Source organism: Solanum lycopersicum, chromosome 10 (genome assembly GCF_036512215.1).
Source record: "Solanum lycopersicum chromosome 10, SLM_r2.1".
In the NCBI taxonomy this organism is placed as follows: domain Eukaryota; kingdom Viridiplantae; phylum Streptophyta; class Magnoliopsida; order Solanales; family Solanaceae; genus Solanum; species Solanum lycopersicum.
Genome location: NC_090809.1, coordinates 18,371,720 through 18,392,363, shown reverse-complemented (window position 1 = coordinate 18,392,363; position 20,644 = coordinate 18,371,720). Strand labels below are relative to the sequence as shown.

General features: G+C 38.8%; 1 protein-coding gene across 1 annotated transcript; it reads left to right on the top strand.

The window, feature by feature from the left end:
- Positions 1–510: 510 nt before the first annotated feature.
- Positions 511–4,854, top strand: LOC138338732 (uncharacterized). Its single transcript, XM_069289818.1, has 7 exons — positions 511–692; positions 2,621–2,708; positions 2,847–2,931; positions 3,026–3,078; positions 3,195–3,488; positions 4,090–4,290; positions 4,552–4,854. The coding sequence occupies exons 1-7, from the start codon at positions 511–513 to the stop codon at positions 4,852–4,854; spliced, it is 1,206 nt and encodes a 401-aa protein (XP_069145919.1).
- The last annotated feature ends 15,790 nt before the right edge of the window (positions 4,855–20,644 follow it).

Below are 20,644 nucleotides of genomic sequence, written 5' to 3'. Positions count from 1 at the left end.
CTAGAAACTATTTTATCTAAGAGGTGAATGGTAAATTCACCCCACGTACTTACATGACCCTAATAGGTTTATTTGGTTATTTCCGAATGCATTTATGTGATCAAAAACGTGATCAACCATCTAAATAAAATAGACTTATCCTCCAAAACCAATTCTCTCTAAAAACCACCATTGAAGGTGAACCTAAGGAATAACTTAGAACATGGATTCCAATGGATTCTTCATCAAGTTTTAGAGGTCTTATTCTAAATAAAGGTATGGGGATCCTTCATCTCTAGTTATCCTTCCATCTAGAGAGTTAATCTAAAGTTTTGTTACTCCCCAAAGCAATTGAAATGCCCCTCAAGTGCAAGCTGCTGCAAATTATCAAGTTCCGGTGAATCCTCCGGCTACGACGGATGTGAGGTTAGGGCAGCCCTGTTTCGAATAGCCCAAGCCATTACACCAAAAGCCATCACAGCTCAAGCTAACAGGCAGGTTGTTCCTAGAGAGAACCAATGTGGTAGTACTATGGCTTGCCGTTTGAGATACTTTACGAGGATGAATCCTCCCAGGTACTTTGGATCAAAAGTTAATGAAGACCCCCAAGATTTCCTTGATGAGGTCAACAAGATCTTGTTTTCTATGGTTGTGAGTAATACTGAGAAGGTTGAGCTTGTTGCATATCAATTTAAGGACGTAGCTCAGACATGGTACAATAAGTGAAAGGATAATCGGGCTTTAGGAGATGGTCCCATGACTTGGGAGATCTTCAGAAAGGACTTTATTGACAGATTCATTCCAAGGGAACAAAGAGAATCTAACATAGAGGATTTCATCAACCTTCGTCAAGGAGGTATGAGTGTTAAGGAATACCCCTTTAAATTTATTAACCTATCCAAATATGCTTCTTCTTTGGTTTCTAATGCTAGGGATTTGTAACGGGAGTGTCCGAAGAGATCGAAAATGAATGTCGTGCAGCCGTCCTTCATGACAATATGGATATTTGTATGTTGGTGGTTCATGCTTAACAGGTTGAGTAAAGTCGTCTAATGAAGAGGAATAGGGAAGTTAAGAGGGAAAAATCATTTGAAAGTGGTTCTTCTAAAAGTAGTCTTGATGTTCAAGACAAGCCTAAATTTAAGAAGAGGTTTTCAAATTAGTTTCCTTCTAATTTCTCAAAGAATAGAAATGATAGAGGTTCTAATCCTAAACATCAAAAGGCGAGAACTGTTGATCCAACAAAAGAGAGACCAATTTGTGCTAAGTGTGGTAAGAAACATATGGGTGAATGTCTTCTTGGGACTAATTGTTGCTATGGTGTGTCAAGGGTGGCTATATGGTTAACGATTGTCCTAATGTAAGAAGCCAAGTTAAGGGGAATGCCCAAACTCATCCAAGCGGTCTTAGTTTTGAAGATCCAAAAAGAAACTGTTTCTATTCACTCAAGGCTAGGGGTGAACATGAAAGCTCTCCCGACAGCGTGACGGGTATGTTACAATTTTACTCAGTTAATTTTTATGCTTTTCTTCACCCACGTGCTACTCTTTCTTTTGTTACTCTTTTGGTATCTGGGAAGTTTGATGTACTTCCCGATGTTTTGGTTGAACCTTTTTCTATTTGTACCCCAATGGGTGACTCTATAGTTGCAAAAAGAGTCTATAGGAAATATCCAGTGATGCTTCCCAATAGAGTTACTCTTGGTGATTTGGTAGAACTTGACATGTTTGATTTTGATATCATCTTGGGTATGGATTGACTTATTGATTGTTTTGCATTCATAGATTGTAGAACAAAGGTAGTGAAATTTCAATCCCTAATGAACCTATTCTAGAGTGGAAATGAAGAAATTCTATGCCGAGGGGTCAAATCATTTCTTGTTTTAATGCTTGTAAGATTATAGCCAACAGTTGTCTATATCATGTGGTGAGAGTTAAGGAATTAAAATGTGAAACTCCTTATATTGAGTCAGTCCCTATAGTGAGAAAATTCGCAGAGGTTTTTCCTAATAACCTTCAAGGAGTTCCTGCCGAATGGGATATTCACTTTGGCATTGATTTGTTACCGGATACAAATCCCATTTCAATTTCTCCATATAGGATGGCTCTGGTGGAATTGAAAGAGTTGAAGATCCCACTAAAAGATTTACTATACAAGGGTTTAATTAAACCTAGTATTTCTCCATGGGGTGCTCCGGTCTTGTTTGTTGAAAGAAGGATGGGTCCCTCAGAATATGCATTGATTATCGCCTACTCAATAAGGTCACTATAAAGAATAAGTATCCTCTCCCTAGGTTTGATGATTTATTTGATATACTCCAAGGTGCTAGTTATTTTTCCAAGATTGACTTAAGGTCGGGATATCACCAACTTAGGGTGAGTGGAGAAGTTGTTCCCAAAATAGCTTTCTGGACTAGATATGGTCACTATGAATTCCTAGTTATGTATTTTGGGTTAACGAACGCCCCGGCGACATTTATGGACCTAATGAATAGAGTGTTCTGATATTTGCTCGACTCATTTGTGATTGTGTTCATTGATGATATTTTGATATACTCCAAGAATGAAGATGATCATGAGAGTCACTTGAGGTTGGCCTTACAAGTACTCAAAGAACACCGACTTTATGCAAAATTTTGCAGGTGTGAATTTTTGTTAAAGTTTGTTTCTTTTCTTGGCCATATTATCTCTGATGATGGTGTAGAGGTTGATCCGAAGAAGACGGATGCGGTCAGAAATTGTCCTAGACATTTGACTCCCACAGATATAAGGAGTTTGTTAGGTCTAGACATCTATTATAGAAGATCTGTTGATGGATTTTCGTCCATTGCTTCTCCTTTAACAACTTTAACGTAAAAAAACGTGAAGTTTGAGTGGTCGGAAGCTTGTGAGAAAGGTTTTCAAGAGTTGAAATATAAGCTTACCTCTGCTGCAGTGTTGACCTTATCGAAAGGTAATGAAGGCTTTGAAGTATATTTTGATGCTTCCCGAGTGGTCTTGGGATGTGTACTCATGCAACATTGAAAGGTGATTGCTTATGCTTCTAGGAAACTCAAAGTTCATGAGGAATTACCCAACTCATGATCTTGAGTTAGCCGCTGTAGTTTTTGCGTTGAAAATATGGAGGCATTACTTGTATGGTGTGTATGTTTATGTGTTTACTGACCATAAAAACTTTAATATCTGTTTACACAAAAGGATGTAAACCTTTGATAGAGAAAATGTTTAGAATTGTTGAAGGATTATGAAATGAGTGTCCTTTACCACCCTGGCAAGGCCAGTGTGCTTGCGGATGGTTTTAGTCAAATGACTATGTGTAGTGTGTCTCATGTGGAAGATCAGAAGAAAGAACTTGTGAAACATGTTCATATGTCGTCTCACTTAGGTGTGCAGTTAGAAGATTCTCCAAATGGTGATTTCATGGCCCATCATAACTCCGACTCATCATTAGTGGTGGAGGTGAAATCTAAGCAACACCTTGATCCTCTATTGATGGATTTGAAGGAATCAGTACTTACTAAGCTCAATGAATCATTTTGCTAAGGGGGGATTGTGTTATTAGGTACCAAGGAATATTATGTGTACCCGATATTGAGGATTTGAGAAAACAGATTCCGGAAGAAGCCCATGGTTTTCGCGATTCTAAACATCTTGGTGCCACCAAAATGTATCATGACCTTAGAGAGGTCTATTGGTGGAATGGTTTAAACAGGGACATAGAAGAGTTTGTTTCTAAGTGTCCAAACTGCCAACAAGTTAAAGCTGAGCATCTCAAACCGGGTGGGTTAACCCAAATCATGGGTGTTTGTATGTGGAAGTGGGAATCCATCAATATGGACTTTGTTGTTGGGTTTCCTCGAACCCAAAAGCAAAATGATTCTATATGTGATATTGTTTATAGGTTGACCAAATCTTCCCATTTTATTCCTGTTAAGTCCACTTACACGGCTGAAGACTATGAAAGGATCTACATTAATGAGATTATTAGTGTTCATGGGATTCTTTTGTCCATCATTTCGTGTAGACAATCCCAATCATTTATCGTTTTTGGAAATCTTTTCAAAAGAGTTTAGGTACTCAAGTGAAACTTAGTACTGCTTTCCATCTTCAGACAGATTGTCAAGGGGAGCGTGCCATTCATACCCTTGAAGACATGTTAAGATTCTGTGTCATTGGTTTCAAGGGAATTTGGGATGATCACTTACCTTTGATTGAGTTATCTTACAACAATAGCTATCATTCGAGCATGTCCATGGCACCTTTTGAAGCTCTTTATGGTAGAAGGTGTAGATCTCCGGTTGGCTGTTTTGAGGTTGGTAAGTCCTCACTTCTTGGTACAGATAGTATCTCTCAGTCTATAGAGATTGTCCAAATCATAATATATAGATTGAAGACAGCCTATAGTCGGCAAAAGTCCCATGCCGACAATAGAAGAAGAGATCTTGAGTTTGAAATAGGTGACCATGTCTATTTGAAGACTTCACCTATGAAAGGGGTGATGAGATTCAGTAAAAACGGAAAGTGAAGTCCCCGATATGGTGGTCACCATAAGATTTTACAACTAATTGAAAAGGTTGCCTATGAGTTGAAACTACCTAGTGAACTAGCTTCCATTCATCCAGTGTTTCATGTTTCTATGCTCAAGAGATGCATAGGCGACCCAGTATGCATTCTGCCTATAGAAGGTTTAAGAGCGGATAAGAACCTATCATATGAAGAGGTTTCGGTTGAGATCTTATATCGCCAAGTCAGGAAGTTGAGAGACAAGGAGGTTGCTTCTGTAAAAGTTCTATGGAGGAACCATCTAGCTGAGGGTGCAACATGGAAGGCTGAAGCCGACATGAAGTCCCGCTACCATCATCTCTTTACTCTTTAAGGTTAGACATTCATCTTAATTGAGAAAGTAATACATAATCATGAAATCGACTTGTTTTTATAAATAGGTGCATGGCTAGTAAAGGTTGTACAAACTAGAGTTTTAAGAAAATGCCTTCATACTCTATTCTTGCACTTATGTAAAACATGTATGTATAAGTTTTCTAGAGATTTAGCTACTTTTTTGCAATCTTAAGAAGAAGAATAGCATGGTGACTCTTTAATACATTTTGAGCTTATGATAAGGTTGAGAAGGAAATTCCTCACTATGCGTTATGAATATGGAGCCCTTATATGTTGTGTATCATGAATTGACTGCTATGTGTAATGTTATGGTATGTGTTGAAAAGAGTTGTGATATTTTCCTATGAGCTGTGACTCATTATTATTTTATGTAGTTGTTTGGTTGTGCTGCTAGTATTGAGTCTATTCTTACCCTTCAAAAGATTTTAGTGTCAATCGGGGGGGGGGGTTAATGTAACACCCAGGAAATGCCATGACTTAGACTAGAGCTTAATCCATAAAATAGTGTTTCAGACCTATAATAATGTAATAAACTCATTTCGAAAAGGTTAAAGCCAATACGACTAAGAAAGACCTTGACGTGCGAAAACTAGCTAATTGATTTAGTTGACGTCCCTATGTTTCGTGAAGGTTTTAAAGTGTGAAATAAAGTCCAAATCTTATAAAATGATCTTGAATAGGTAGTATGTAGTACAGAGGGTCCAAACGTCTGGTAAAGACACTCCAAGGACGACCTAAGGGTCCTTTTGAAGGACCCAAACATGGGTGGGCAGGCTGCCAGGCAACCTGTGAGCAGGCAGAAGTGGAGGTATGGCGTGCGATGCGCTCCACTCATGAGGTGTTCTTCCACAATATTTGAGAGGAAACCTTACGAAGCGAGTCTGAAACGCACCTCACTGGCTCAACTTAAAATTTAATAAAAGTAACGGGATTTAGTCATGCAATGCCCAGCTACTTTAAGAATCGTTGAAGTCGTACTTTTGGTAACTTAATTTATTAAGACCAATTTAAGTGGAGGTTACTTTGGGTAATTCATAGGACGACTATATATTGAAATTAGGTCAGTTTTAGACAACTTTTATATGTCCCTGACCAGATCCAACGAAATTTCTCTCATTCTCTCAACAACACTTTCTTCTCCAAACTCTATTGAAGAACAAGAAGAGCTTAAAGAACAAGACGAAGACCTCAAGCTTTTAATCCAATTTTCGTGGATTATTCATCTATAAGGTATGGGTTTTTCACTCTTGGGATTCCTTTCCCCAAGAGGTCCTTTAAAAGATAAGTTTTCAAGAACTTCAAATACTAGGGTTTTTACTCTACGAAACGGATTTTCTTCCTAACCTTAAATTTATGATTTTCAATGAAAAGTAAGTGTCTTATATGGTCTATTCCACACTATTTGATGAGTATGTTCTTATTTATGTTTGAATTTCTTGTGAAGCATGTTCTTATCTACATGATGGTTCCGCATAATTGCTTCTACTATTTGATAATATGAAAACGTAGGGATTAGAACTAAGATTAGAATGAACTCTTAAATGACCCTTATCCTTTACACTACATTATGAATTGATCTTGTATATGATTTTAAGAGTTGTTCTTGATTAAGATATTGAGTATTTCACTATTTTATGATTATGAATGTTGTAAGATGAATGTAAGTTCTTGAATAAGGATCTTGGAATCTAGAGATAAGTCTTCTAGAGTTGTGATTACTCTACAATGGTTATGATAGCCCATAGATCATGATACTATGTTTTGGAAGAATGTATGATGTTATATGTGTAAATGATTGGCTATGAATACGTTATTTTGTGAGATCATGAAAAGAAAATAAAAAATGCAAATTACGATATCTTCTTGTATGCTTTACACAAGATGACTATTTTATGTTAATCTCACAAATGAAGGGTTAGAATGAAAGGAAATTCTCATCTAATACCAAAGAGATCATGATCATGTTTATATAAGAATTAATCTCCTATGACCTATGGTAAGTTATGATAAAAAAAACTTAAATGTTACTCAAGAAAGGGACTTAAGCTAAGCAACCGATGAACTAGATATGAGAGGTGTCCCTTCCCTAGTTGGAAGCTAGGTTCACAATAACACTAATGAGATTGATGTTGCCATTTAATGTAGAACTATGGATCCCTAATACATCTCCTAGTTCTTGAATTATGTTGCCACCAGAGGATACTAGCTAGTGGATCCACTTAGAAAGCTATGTCATGTTAGGTTTTACTTTGGCCGATAGACCACATTTTTTTGGTGTGGGGTTTTATGACACCACATTTCATGTTTACGTCATATGGTCTATGTCGATTAAGGCATATGTTCCCTCATGTAAAATGAAAGACAAGTAAATGAACGTTGACTCGGGTGACTTGAGGAGTCTACTTAGTAGAGGTAGAGGTATAGGACTCTACCTAGACATTGCACAAGTTTACTCTAATGCAAGTACTAACAGATTGTTCTTATATAATATGATAACATGAAAGGTATATGTTTATGATACATGAAGTTACACTTATATGATGTTGGTTATTATGATGAATATGTTATTGGGTTCTATTGGTATATGAATTTATGACTAATTATGTTACAAGTTATATGAATCAAAGTTTTACCAATGGTCTCCTATCTTATCTACTTGGTTGTGTGGGGTTATGGGGCTTCACATTACCATTGTACTTGTAGGTTGGGGATAGTATCATTGGTAAGTGTTTTGTATGTTATGATACATGATCGATTCAATATAAAAAGTTAACATGACTATGATTAGATGTCTTTAATTACTAATATGCTTTATGTTTATGGAATCCTTGACTGGTATAAGTTCTATGGTATGTGCATTAAAGACTTTCTCATGACTTAGCATGTTTTCTAAAGATATGATAAATGATCCTTTTTATACATGTCCTTAAGTGTTATGTTCATATAACCATACTTAGTACATGTGGCGTACTAACCTATTACATTAGATTTACCACAACTGTAGGTTCCGGCCTTTGAAGTTTAAAGAGGTCGATTTGAAAAAGCTTGGAACTCTTTCTCCAAGTATTGGTAGGTCTTTTCCAGATTATGAAGACTTTAGTAGATATTAGGAATATCCTACTTCCATCATGTTTCTTTATATTGTCTAAGTTCAGATTTGTACTCTTAGATTTTTTTATATATGTGAGACAGATTTCTTAGAATATCATATGGTTTATGAATAATAAGTATGAAGTCTAATTATACTTCAAGTAGAATGTAAAAGTTTTAATTTTTCTGCAATTTTTACTAATCATATGTTATGAAGAATGCTAAGGGCTTGTCTGAGTCCTCAGAGAGGATGATGACGCCGGTTTCATCTAGGTTATGCGCTCCGGGTGTGATAGAAGTCCTAGGAAGGTGTTCTAATGCTTGTGTCTATTGATATGTTTCTTTATGCATGACTTTGTAGTAATTGTCTACTTGTTGCGATGAACTGCATGACATGAGTCCTAGTGGATCTATGTGATGTGGTTTTATCCCTATGTGCATATGTTGGTCTGAATGACTATATGAACAAGGTCTTATTGGCATGAAAGAAGTTGTCTTCACTTACTTGTTGATGTATTAAATAGTGTTAAGGCTTGTGGTCTCATGATAGTTCTGCTAAGTATGTGGGAGGTTATGGGGATTCATATGTAAATTTCACAAGTAAATTTAGATTTGGACTATGAGTAAGGTCTCATAAGGTTTTGTGTGAAGTAAAATAAGTATATCTGCATAATGACTAGAGTTTACTGTAATGTTCTTATGGTTTTGATTTAAATGTCTCTATCATGTGCTATACTTCTATGATGATATGTGATGACTTGTGTAGAATGTATATATGGTTTCCTTGTGGCCTTAAGGTGATGCATTGCACCAAGTATCACTAGAGGGTTACTGTGGAGGTTAATGAGTTCAAAGAAGGGGTTCACTGTAAGGGAAAATAGGTTACTGTAATATGACCTTAAATGTGGGTTAAATTCTATATGTAATTTTATATGTTGCTTGGCTTTTGAATATGCCTATATGAAGTATGACAATTTTATAAACTCTATTGTGTAAAGGTTTTATGAAGATTTTTACATAAATACATAAAGTATGATTTCAAGAAAATATCCCTTTTAAATGCATGTTTTTTCATGGTTGTCACACTTAGTGCATACTTGTACTAACTTCATTCTTCCCTACTTTTTACACAAAATGTAGGTTATGAATTCTTAAAGGAAGTATCTATGATTGAATAGCTTGATAGGTGATTATCAAGCTCAAGGAAAGGAATCCTTAAGTCCACGGATTCCTAAGTCATGACTTCATTGTAAAGTGTAAAATATTGTTCTTACATATTACGTTATAACGGTCGTGTCCCTAAATTACTCGCATGATATTAAGTCTAGGATGGCAAAAAGAGACTAGAATTTTTAGCTATGTATGATGATATTTTATATATATATAAAGTAATGTTCTATCATATGATGTGCTAAGAAAGTTTTGAATTTTACTCTAAATTTACCTATGACAATGCGATGAATGATAACTATGGGCTTGTATAAGACCTCCGAGAGGTCAAGTATGCCATGTTACTTCTAGGGGGTGCTCCCCAGATGTGACAGTCATAACTTGAATTCTTCTAGAACTTCTTCTTCCCTTCACACATAAACCAAAGAAGAAGAAAAAGGTATCTTAATAACTAAGGCATTAAGCAGTAGCTACTGGAAATTTTTTGCTTTTGTACCCATACTTGAGAATGAATAACATGTTTTCCTAACTTCCATGGAAGAATTAAGAATCCAAATGTCTCCACTCAAAACTGTAGTTTTAATCTTGAAGAGAAAAGAAGAGAGCTAGAGTTAATTCTCAATATTATGTGCTGAAATAGATGAAAGATATTTACTTATATTGGAATTATATGGGGATTTATTAACCACAATAATATCCTCTATAACCTCCTTTCTTTTGGTCCATTTTCAGAAACTAATTGGTCTAGTAGGTGATGCACATGCTTATGTGCATCAAGAAGCTCAAAAGGTCAAACTAGGTGATGCACCTACTTGCTTTCACTTGGGCTTTATCGGTATTTGGCCTTGGAAGATTTGACTGTTGCGCTTTCTTTCATTTTTATTTCATTTAATAGGTTTTTGGCTTCAAGTGAGCCCATTATTATAAGTGAAAATCAGGTCCATCAAACATGGCCCATATAACTATATTATAGCTCAAGTTGGTGTTGCAACTGCAAGGTTAAGTAAGCCAAGCAAGAATATCAATTATTTTATTCCAATTTCTAAATATTCATCCTTTTTTATTCAACTTAGAACTTAAATACCAATTTTCAGCTCAATTACCACCTTATTGTATCTACTTAAATACTTTCTGTTAGAGTTAACTTGCAATACACATGTTGAAATGTGCAAGGCGTTACATCACCTTTCGAGTTAATTTAACACTAATCATATAAGAAACATGATCTCATGTAAATTATAAGTCTATGTCAAGCATCACATTAATGGAAGTAGCATTTACATAATAGAAGTTGTTACAATCCCAATTAATGCACACATCGGGGTAGTGGGAAGTCTCAATATGCTTCTTATACTAATTTTTGCCCTCCTTCGACACAACTTTGACTCTGTATCGCCTGGTTTGGGGTCGGTGGTACTCTTGGAACATTTCTGCTCCTTGGACGCTTCTTGTGGGCTGGATGGGCGACTACTTTTTCGGGATGTTGTGAAGTAGACATGATGACCTACAAGATGTGCCAAATTTTAGCCCCAACCATAACACGCATAAGCAAGATACAGGTGGTGTGGGCACACCACTCCACACTTAGTTCCAAGTGGTACTAATATGGGTATTTAGACTTCCCAATAATTTGTATTCACAACATATCCCAAAAAATTCTATTCGTGTCAAGATTCTAACACTAAGAGAGAATAGAACTTCTACTCAAACATGGAAGTCCTAAAACATTCACATGCATCAGTAGCATAATCAAGCACATTTGATTGTTCTACTCATGAATTTTAACTAACAAGTATACACATATCACACCTCTACTGTCACGACCCAAATTCAGACCGCCACTGGCACCCACACTTTCCCTCCTATGTGAGCGAACCAACCAATCTAACCTTAACATTTCAATATAATAACCACAGAAAGGAATGCGGAAGACTTAAACTCATTAATAAAAACCAATTCAATAACTATCAATATTCAACATCTATTATTCCCAAAACCTGGAAGTCATCATCACAAGAACATCTACTTTAAACTACTAATTCTAAGAGTTTCTAAGAAGCTAAAAATACTTAAGAAGCTAGTCCATGCCGGAAGTTCAAGGCATCAAGACACGAAGGAGAAGATCCAGTCCAAGCTAGAAGCGTTAGCTCACCCTGAAGATCCGGTGTGACGAAGACTGGCTTGAGTTACTGTTGAGTCGAAGATGACGGCACGTTTGCTGCACTCCACAAATAACAAGAAGAAAAACATAAAATAAGGGTCAGTACAAAACACAGGTACTAAGTAGATATCATCGGCCAACTCAAAATAGGGAACAATATATATCAATATTATCGTAAATCAACTATAAAACTCAACATGTAGCAACAACAAGTGTTATAATCATCAATAAGTACCATCAAGTTCATCCATGAGGGCTCAAGCCTCAACACCATACTTATTTTGGAATTAAGTATATTAAATTGAGTATATTATCATCTTTCAAGATTCATTATCTTTCCTCCTCTGGTGTCGGTACGTGACACTCCGATCCCCTACTACTATGTGTCGGTACGTGACACTCCGATCCCCTAATTCTATGTGTCCGAACGTGACACTCCGATCCCCTAATTCTATGTGTCGGAACGTGACACTCCGATCCCCTACATGTGTCGGAACGTGACACTCCGATCCCCAACATGTGTCGGTACGTGACACTCCGATCCCCTACACTATGTGTCAGTACGTGACACTCCGATCCACTAATACTATGTGTCGGAACATGAATCTCTGATCCACTAATACTATGTGTCGGAACGTGACACTCCGATCCACTACTACTATGTGTTGGAACGTGACACTCTGATCCACTAATATCATTCTGTAAATCATCAAGCCTTCTCTATACCATGGCATCATCAATCCCATTATTTTAATTCATTAAGCCTTCTTCTATACCAAGGCATCATCATTAATAATGTATATTAAGTTTCTTTTCAAGATTTGGGATTCAATATTTTCATCATGCTTATCTTATCACAATCACATAATCATATTCATGCAAACATACCATTAAGCATATAGTAGGGTTTACAATACTACCAACACATATCATTCACTATTAAGAGTTTACTTATGAAAGCATGAAACCATAACCTACCTCCACCGAAGAATTGAATCAAGCAAGAATTTTCCCAAAGCTTTGTTTCTCCCTTCTCGTTCGATTCTCTCTCTCTCTCTCTTGTTCTTTCTATTTTCTTTATTCAAACCCTCTTTCTTTTACCCTAATTAGTATATAATTAAGAATAAAAGATGGCAATAATACCCCACTAATTAACTTAGGGTTACCTCTTTTAACCCCTCAAGAATTTTAGTTATTAATATAACCCCACGAAATCTATAATTAAGGAAAGAATAGTCCAAAAACGTCCCTTAAAACTTCACCAGAAATCTGACTCTGCCTGGGATTTGCGCAACCTGTGACGGGCCATCGTGCCTGCGACGGTCCGTCTGGCAGGTCGTCGCAAAGTTCAGAGAATAGATTTTCACTGAAGTCTCCGTGACGGTCCGTCACGCCTGTGACGGTCCGTCCTGCCATTCCGTCACGAAGTTCAGAGAGTCGATTTTCAGTACCCAATTTCAGATTTTCTAAGTGTTTTGAAATGAGACCCTGCGACGGTCCGTCGTGCCCTTGACGGTCCGTCGTGGGGTCCGTCGCTTCGGCCAGTTTTTCCAGAATTGAAGTCTGTTGCTCAAAACGACTAAACAGGTCATTATAATAGATACCAATTTACCCATCGTTTGTCCCCGAACGATCAAAAGAAGGAAAACAAGGGCGAAAAGTAGTACCTGAATCTGTAAACAGATGTGGGTATTTTTCTCGCATATCCGCCTCCGTCTCCCAAGTGGCTTCTTCAACCGATCGATTCTTCCATTGCACCTTGATGGATGCAGTCTCTCTTGACCTCAACTTGCGAACTTCTCTATCTAACATAGCAACAGGCTCCTCCTCATAAGACAAGTTCTCATCAAGCAAAACAGAATCCCAATGGATAATGTAGTTTCCATCCCCATGGTATCTTTTCAACATCGACACATGGAATACCGGATGTACTCCGGACATCCCTGGAGGCAAGGCTAACTCATAAGCAACCTCCCCTACTCGCTTAAGTACTTCAAATGGACCAATATACCTTGGGCTAAGTTTACCTCGCTTACCAAATCGCATCACCCCTTTCATTGGCGAAACCTTCAACAAGACTTGTTCACCTTCCATGAACTCTAAGTCTCTAACCTTTCGATCTGCATATTCTTTTTGTCTACTTTGCGCCGCTAGAAGCTTTTCTTGAATAGACTTCACTTTCTCCATCGAATCCCTCAAAAGGCCAGTACCCCAAGGCCTAACCTCAAATGCATCAAACCAACCAATGCGAGACCTACATCTCCTACCATACAATGCTTCAAATGGAGCCATATAAATGCTTGAGTGATAGCTATTATTGTATGAAAACTCCGCTAAGGGTAGGAAGCTATCCCAATGACCACCAAACTCTATCACACATGCACGAAGAATATCCTCCAAGACTTGAATCGCTCGCTCAGGCTGACCATCGGTCTGAGGATGGAACACAGTACTAAGGTCCAACCTAGTACCCAATTCCGCATGCAATGTTTTCCAAAACATAGAAGTAAATTGCGTACCTTTATCTGATATGATGGATAGTGGAACCCCATGCAATCGAACGATTTCTGAGATATAGATCTTGGCTAACTTCTCGACATTGTAAGTCACCTTAACCGGAATAAAATGAGCAGACTTAGTTAACCTATCAACAATTACCCAAATAGAATCAAACTTTCCCAATGTCTTGGGAAGACCAACCACAAAGTCCATTGCAATTCTCTCCCACTTCCATTCAGGAATGGCCATTCTCTGAAGTGTTCCTCCGGGCCTCTGGTGTTCATACTTTACTTGTTGACAGTTTGGACACTTGGCAATAAAGTCAACAATATCACGCTTCATTCTACCCCACCAAAAGTGTTGCTTTAGGTCATGATACATCTTGGTTGCACCCGGATGTATAGAATACCTTGAACTATGAGCCTCTGTCAGAATAGTGTTGATCAGATCATCGACGCGGGGTACGCATACCCTTCCCTTGATCCTCAAAACAGCTTCCTCATCAATTTGTGCTTCCTTAGCCTCTCCTCGCAATACCTTATATTGAATTCTGCGCAGTTTCTCATCATCGGACTGTCTTCCCTTAATCTTGTCAAGAAAGGAAGATCTTGCCTCCACAGAAGCCAACAATCCTCCCTTCTCGTTTACTTCTAATCTCATCAAGTCATTACCTAGAGTCTGAACCTCTCTAGCCAGTGGGCGTCTAGAAGCTTGCAAGTGAGCTAGAATTCCCATGTTTCCCGCCTTTCTACTTAGAGCTTTCGCTACAACATTCGCCTACCCCGGATGATACAAAATAGTGATGTCGTAGTCCTTTAGTAACTCCATCCATCTCCTCTGTCTTAAGTTCAAATCTTTCTGAGTAAAGACATACTGAAGGCTACGATGATCCGTATAGATCTCACACTTAACCCCATATAAATAGTGTCTCCATTGCTTTAATGCAAACACTACCGCAGCCAATTCCAAATCATGAGTTGGATAGTTACGTTCATGCACTTTTAATTGTCTTGAAGCATAAGCAATCACACTCTTCTCTTGCATTAGTACTGCACCCAACCCAGAATAGGATGCATCACAATAAACAATGAAGTTCTTACCCTCTACTGGCAAGGTAAGGATAGGTGCGGTAGTCAACAAAGTCTTGAGCTTCTGAAAGCTTTCCTCACATTCGTCAGACCATACAAATGGAACATTGTGCTTAGTCAAGTTCGTCAATTGGGAAGCAATAGAAGAGAATCCTTTAACAAATCGGCGGTAGTAGCTAGCTAACCCAACAAAGCTCCTTATTTCTGACACATTAGTAGGTCTTACCCAATTCTTCACTGTCTCAATCTTAGAAGGATCCACCATCACTCCATCCTTAGAAAGCACGTGCCCCAAGAAGGACACTGCATCTAGCCAAAACTCACACTTAGAGAACTTGGCATAAAGCTTTTTCTCCCTCAACATTTCCAATACCATTCTCAAATGCTCTTCATGTTCCTTCTTGCTCTTTGAGTATACCAATATATCATCAATAAATACGATCACGAAGAGGTCCAAATATGGCTTAAAAATCCCGTTCATCAAGCTCATGAATGCAGCAGGGGCATTCGTATGACCAAAGGACATCACTACAAATTCGTAATGCCCATACCTCGTTCGAAAAGCAGTCTTTGGCACATCCGTTGCCCGTATTTTCAATTGATGATAACCGGATCTCAAGTCAATCTTAGAGAAGACACAATCACCTTATAACTGATCAAACAAGTCATCAATGCGGGGAAGAGGATACTTGTTCTTTATGGTTACCTTGTTTAGTTGTCTGTAGTCTATACACATTCGAAAACTCCCATCCTTCTTCTTTACAAACAAAACCGGAGCACCCCAAGGGGATGCACTTGGTCTAATGAAGACTTTGTTCAATAACTCTTGAAGTTGTGCCTTTAACTCTCTTAACTCCACTGCAGCCATTCTATAAGGGGGTATAGAAATGGGGTGAGTACCGGGTTCAAGATCAATACAGAAGTCAATATCCCTATCCGGTAGCATACCAGGAAGGTCTGCAGGGAACACATCCAGAAACTCACGAACTACTGAAACTGGCTCAATCGAAGGTACTTGGGTAGTGTCATCCTTGAGATGTGCCAAGAAAGCTAAACACCCTTTACTAACCATTTTCTTAGCACGAAGAAAGGAGATAATACGCACTGGATTGGAAGTGTAGTCACCCTCCCAAACTAACGGATCTGTCCCAGGCTTGGCTAACGTCACCGTTTTAGCATTTCAATCAAAGATCGCAAATTGCGGAGAAAGCCAAGTCATACCCAGAATTACATCAAAATCATCCATTTCTAAGATAACCAAATCTACATAAGTGTTGCTCCCCACAAAGTTCACCAAACAAGACCTATATACCTTTTCAACTACCACAGACTCACCCACCGGAGTAGAAACACGAATAGGCATATCAAGTAATTCACAATGTAAATTTAGACCATTAGCAAATGAGGAAGATACATAAGAAAACGTGGATCCAGGATCAAACAATACAGAAGCCATGCAATCACAAACCAGAAGATTACCTGTGATGACAGCATCAGATTCCTCCGCTTCAAACCGCCCAGGGAAAGCGTAAGAATGGGCCCTATCATTCGTCTGTCTGTTGCCCCTACCATGTTGTGATGTAGTGGCCCCAGTTTGCCCATTACCTTTGCCGTTTTGGTGACCACCATTACCTCGACCACCACGTCCTCCAGAATAACGGCCTCTACCATGACCACCTCTACCTCTAGCTATTGGGGGTCTATAACTTGGTCTGGGACAATTTCCCCTAATATGTCCAATCTCCCCACATCCATAACATTCTCTGGAGTCAATCATAGGCCCCTCGGAGAAGTGTTGACCGGTCTGAGGTGGTCCCCCAACTACAGTCTGTAGTGAAGACTGAATTGGTCGGACTGAGTAACTTCCCGAACCCTATCCTCTAGTGTAAGAACCATTAAAATCACCTCCCTTTCGAAGTCTTTTTGATGTCGATGTTGTGGTGAAGTCGTCTGGCTTCACTCCTTCCACTTCTATCACAAAGTCTACCACTTCTTGGAAGGATTTTGCCGTTGCCGCTACCTGTAAGGCCAAAATCTGCAATTCTGACCTCAACCCCTTCACAAACCGGCGAATCCGCTCTTGAGTACTAAAACAGAGTTGAGTGGCATATCTGGATAGTGCACGGAACATAGCCTCATAAGCATTAACCGACATCCTACCTTGCTCTAGGCTCAGGAACTCATCCCTTTTCCTATCCCTCAAAGTCCGGGGGATATACTTCTCCATAAACAAGCTAGGGAACGAGGCCCAAGTCATAGGTGGTGCCTCTATTGGTTGACACTCAATATGTGACCGCCACCACATTTAGGTGTTCCCTTGAAACTGATAAGTCACAAACTCCACACCAAACCGTTCTACTATACCCATCTTGTGTAGTAGCTCGTGACAGTCAACCATAAAATCACAAGCATCCTCCGATTAAGCACCCTTGAAGACCGGAGGTTTCAATTTCAAGAACTTACTGAAAAGTTCATGCTGATCACTTTTCATTACAGGCCCTGTAGTCAGACGAGGAAATGTGCCTATTTCCAATGGAACATCCATGCGGGGAGCCATAGTAGCCGCATGTTGTACCTCCGGAGCCTGAGGTGCTGGTGCAGAAAACACTGGGGGTGTCTGGCCCTGATCAGATAACCCGCTAAGATAAGCCAGAACCTGATTGATCATCTCTGGGGTAGGTTGGGGTGGCATTTCCTCATTTTGCACTTGTTCATTCACCCCATCCTCCCCATCTCTTATCACTTCCTCAGTCGGTGGAGGAGTCACCGCCCTAGTACCAGATGGGCTCGGTGCTCGTCCTCTTCCTCTAGAGGACGTCCTCCCACGACCTCTACCACGGCCCCTTGCCGCTGTTCTCCCTCGAGCCACAGTCCCAGTGGCTGGCTCAGTTGTTTCTTGTCTGTTCGGTGTTGGTGTTGGCGTAGTCGTCGCTCTAGTTCTAACCATCTGCGAAAGAGAGTGAAGATGGTCAGATACCAATTCGTATCGCCTAGATACCAATTGGACTCAAGTAGTAGCACGAAAGAAAGAATGAAAGAGTGAAATTTTTCCTAAAGTCTTATAGCCTCTCAAAGAAAAGTAAAGGCGTCCCCCTACCATTCCTTAAGACTCTACTAGACCTGTTCTTGTGTGATGAGACCAACGAACCTAATGCTCTGATACCAAGTTTTGTCACGACCCAAATTCGAACCGCGACTGGCACCCACACTTTCCCTCCTATGTGAGCGAACCAACCAATCTAACCTTAACATTTCAATATAATAACCACAGAAAGTAATGCGGAGGACTTAAACTCATTAATAAAAACCAATTCAATAACTATCAATATTCAACATCTATTATTTCCAAAAGCTGGAAGTCATCATCACAAGAACATCTACTTTAAACTACTAATTCTAAGAGTTTCTAAGAAGCTAAAAATACATAAGAAGCTAGTCCATGCCGGAAGTTCAAGGCATCAAGACACGAAGTAGAAGATCCAGTCCAAGCTAGAAGCGTTAGCTCACCCTGAAGATCCGGTGTGACGATGACTGGCTTGAGTTACTGTTGAGTCGAAGATGACGGCACGTTTGCTGCACTCCACAAATAACAAGAAGAAAAACATAAAAGTAGGGGTCAGTACAAAACACGGGTACTGAGTAGATATCATCGGCCAACTCAAAATAGGGAACAGTATATATCAATATTATCATAAATCAACTATAAAACTCAACATGTAGCAACAACAAGTGTTATAATCATCAATAAGTACCATCAAGTTCATCCATGAGGGCTCAAGCCTCAACACCATACTCATTTGGGAATTAAGTATATTAAGTTGAGTATATTATCATCTTTCAAGATTCATTATCTTTCCTCCTCTTGTGTCGGTACGTGAAACTCCGATCCCCTACTACTATGTGTCGGTACGTGACACTCCGATCCCCTAATTCTATGTGTCGGAACGTGACACTCCGATCCCCTAATTCTATGTGTCGGAACGTGACACTCCGATCCCCTAATTCTATGTGTCGGAACGTGACACTCCGATCCCCTACATGTGTCGGAACGTGACACTCCGATCCCCTACATGTGTCGGTACGTGACTCTCCGATCCCCTACACTATGTGTCGGTACGTGACACTCCGATCCACTAATACTATGTGTCGGAACGTGACACTCCGATCCACTAATACTATGTGTCGGAATGTGACACTCCGATCCACTACTACTATGTGTCAGAACGTGACACTCCGATCCACTAATATCATTTTGTAAATCATCAAGCCTTCTCTATACCAAGGCATCATCAATCCCATTATTTTAATTCATCAAGCCTTCTTCTATACCAAGGCATCATCATTAATAATGTATATTAAAGTTTCTTTTCAAGATTTAGGATTCAATATTTTCATCATGCTTATCTTATCACAATCACATAATCATATTCATGAAAACATACCATTAAGCATATAGTAGGGTTTACAATACTACCAACACATATCATTCACTATTAAGAGTTTACTTATGAAAGCATGAAAACCATAACCTACCTCCACCGAAGAATTGAATCAAGCAAGAATTTTCCCAAAGCTTTGTTTCTCCCTTCTCGTTCGATTCTCTCTCTCTCTCTTGTTCTTTCTATTTTCTTTATTCAAACCCTCTTTCTTTTACCCTAATTAGTATATAATTAAGAATAAAAGATGGCAATAATGCCCCACTAATTAACTTAGGGTTACCTCTTTTAACCCCTCAAGAATTTTAGTTATTAATATAACCCCACGAAATCTATAATTAAGGAAAGAATAGTCCAAAAACGTCCCTTAAAACTTCACCAGAAATCCGACTTTGCTTGGGATTTGTGCAACCTGTGACGGGCCGTCGTGCCTGTGACGGTCCGTCTTGCAGGTCGTCGCAAAGTTTAGAGAATGGATTTTCACTGAAGTCTCCGTGACGGTTCGTCACGCCTGTGACGGTCCATCCTGCCATTCCGTCACGAAGTTCAGAGAGTCGATTTTCAGTACCCAATTTCAGATTTTCTAAGTGTTTTGAATAGAGACCCTGCGACGGTCTGTCGAGACCTTGACGGTCCATCGTGGGGTCCGTCGCTTCTGCCAGTTTTTCCAGAATTGAAGTCTGTTGCTCAAAACGACTAAACAGGTCGTTACACCTACACAATGTCTACTCAATAAATCGACACATATTCCAACCCTTAGCATATAACATACCATGCAATTGTGTATTCTACTCTAAATTTTGAAAACAACACTGCAAAAAGATCACATTCTACTAAATTATGCTCACACCCGAAGGATACTAGTTAGTTGTAAATCAACTAGCAACATATTTGTGTTCTTACTCAATATTTCAGAATAGAGGCTACATTGATTTCCTGGAGGCTTAAGAAAATATGAACCTGTATCCTCACATCGGTGCTCAATACTACTCCAAAAAATATACTAGCCCTTATGTTTTTTATGACATACTAATTCATTTATTTAAGATTAGTGATCTAACTTAGCTTTAAAATTTCTCTTGGAAATCATAGTTTCCCTGCTTAATTCATTTACAAAGCTATCGCTTCTGTCTAAAATCTAGCTTGAAGGCTCTTTACTTGTTTAAATGTAAACATATTTGTAACTCTTCGCGATTACTTAATCCCCTTGTAACTTGTAAGAATGAAATCAACTCTGTACTCTTGCTTAACTTGTAACTTAAGTCGATAAACAAAGATATTTTTAGTGAAAGACTCTTAGAAACTTTAGGAACTCACTTTGAC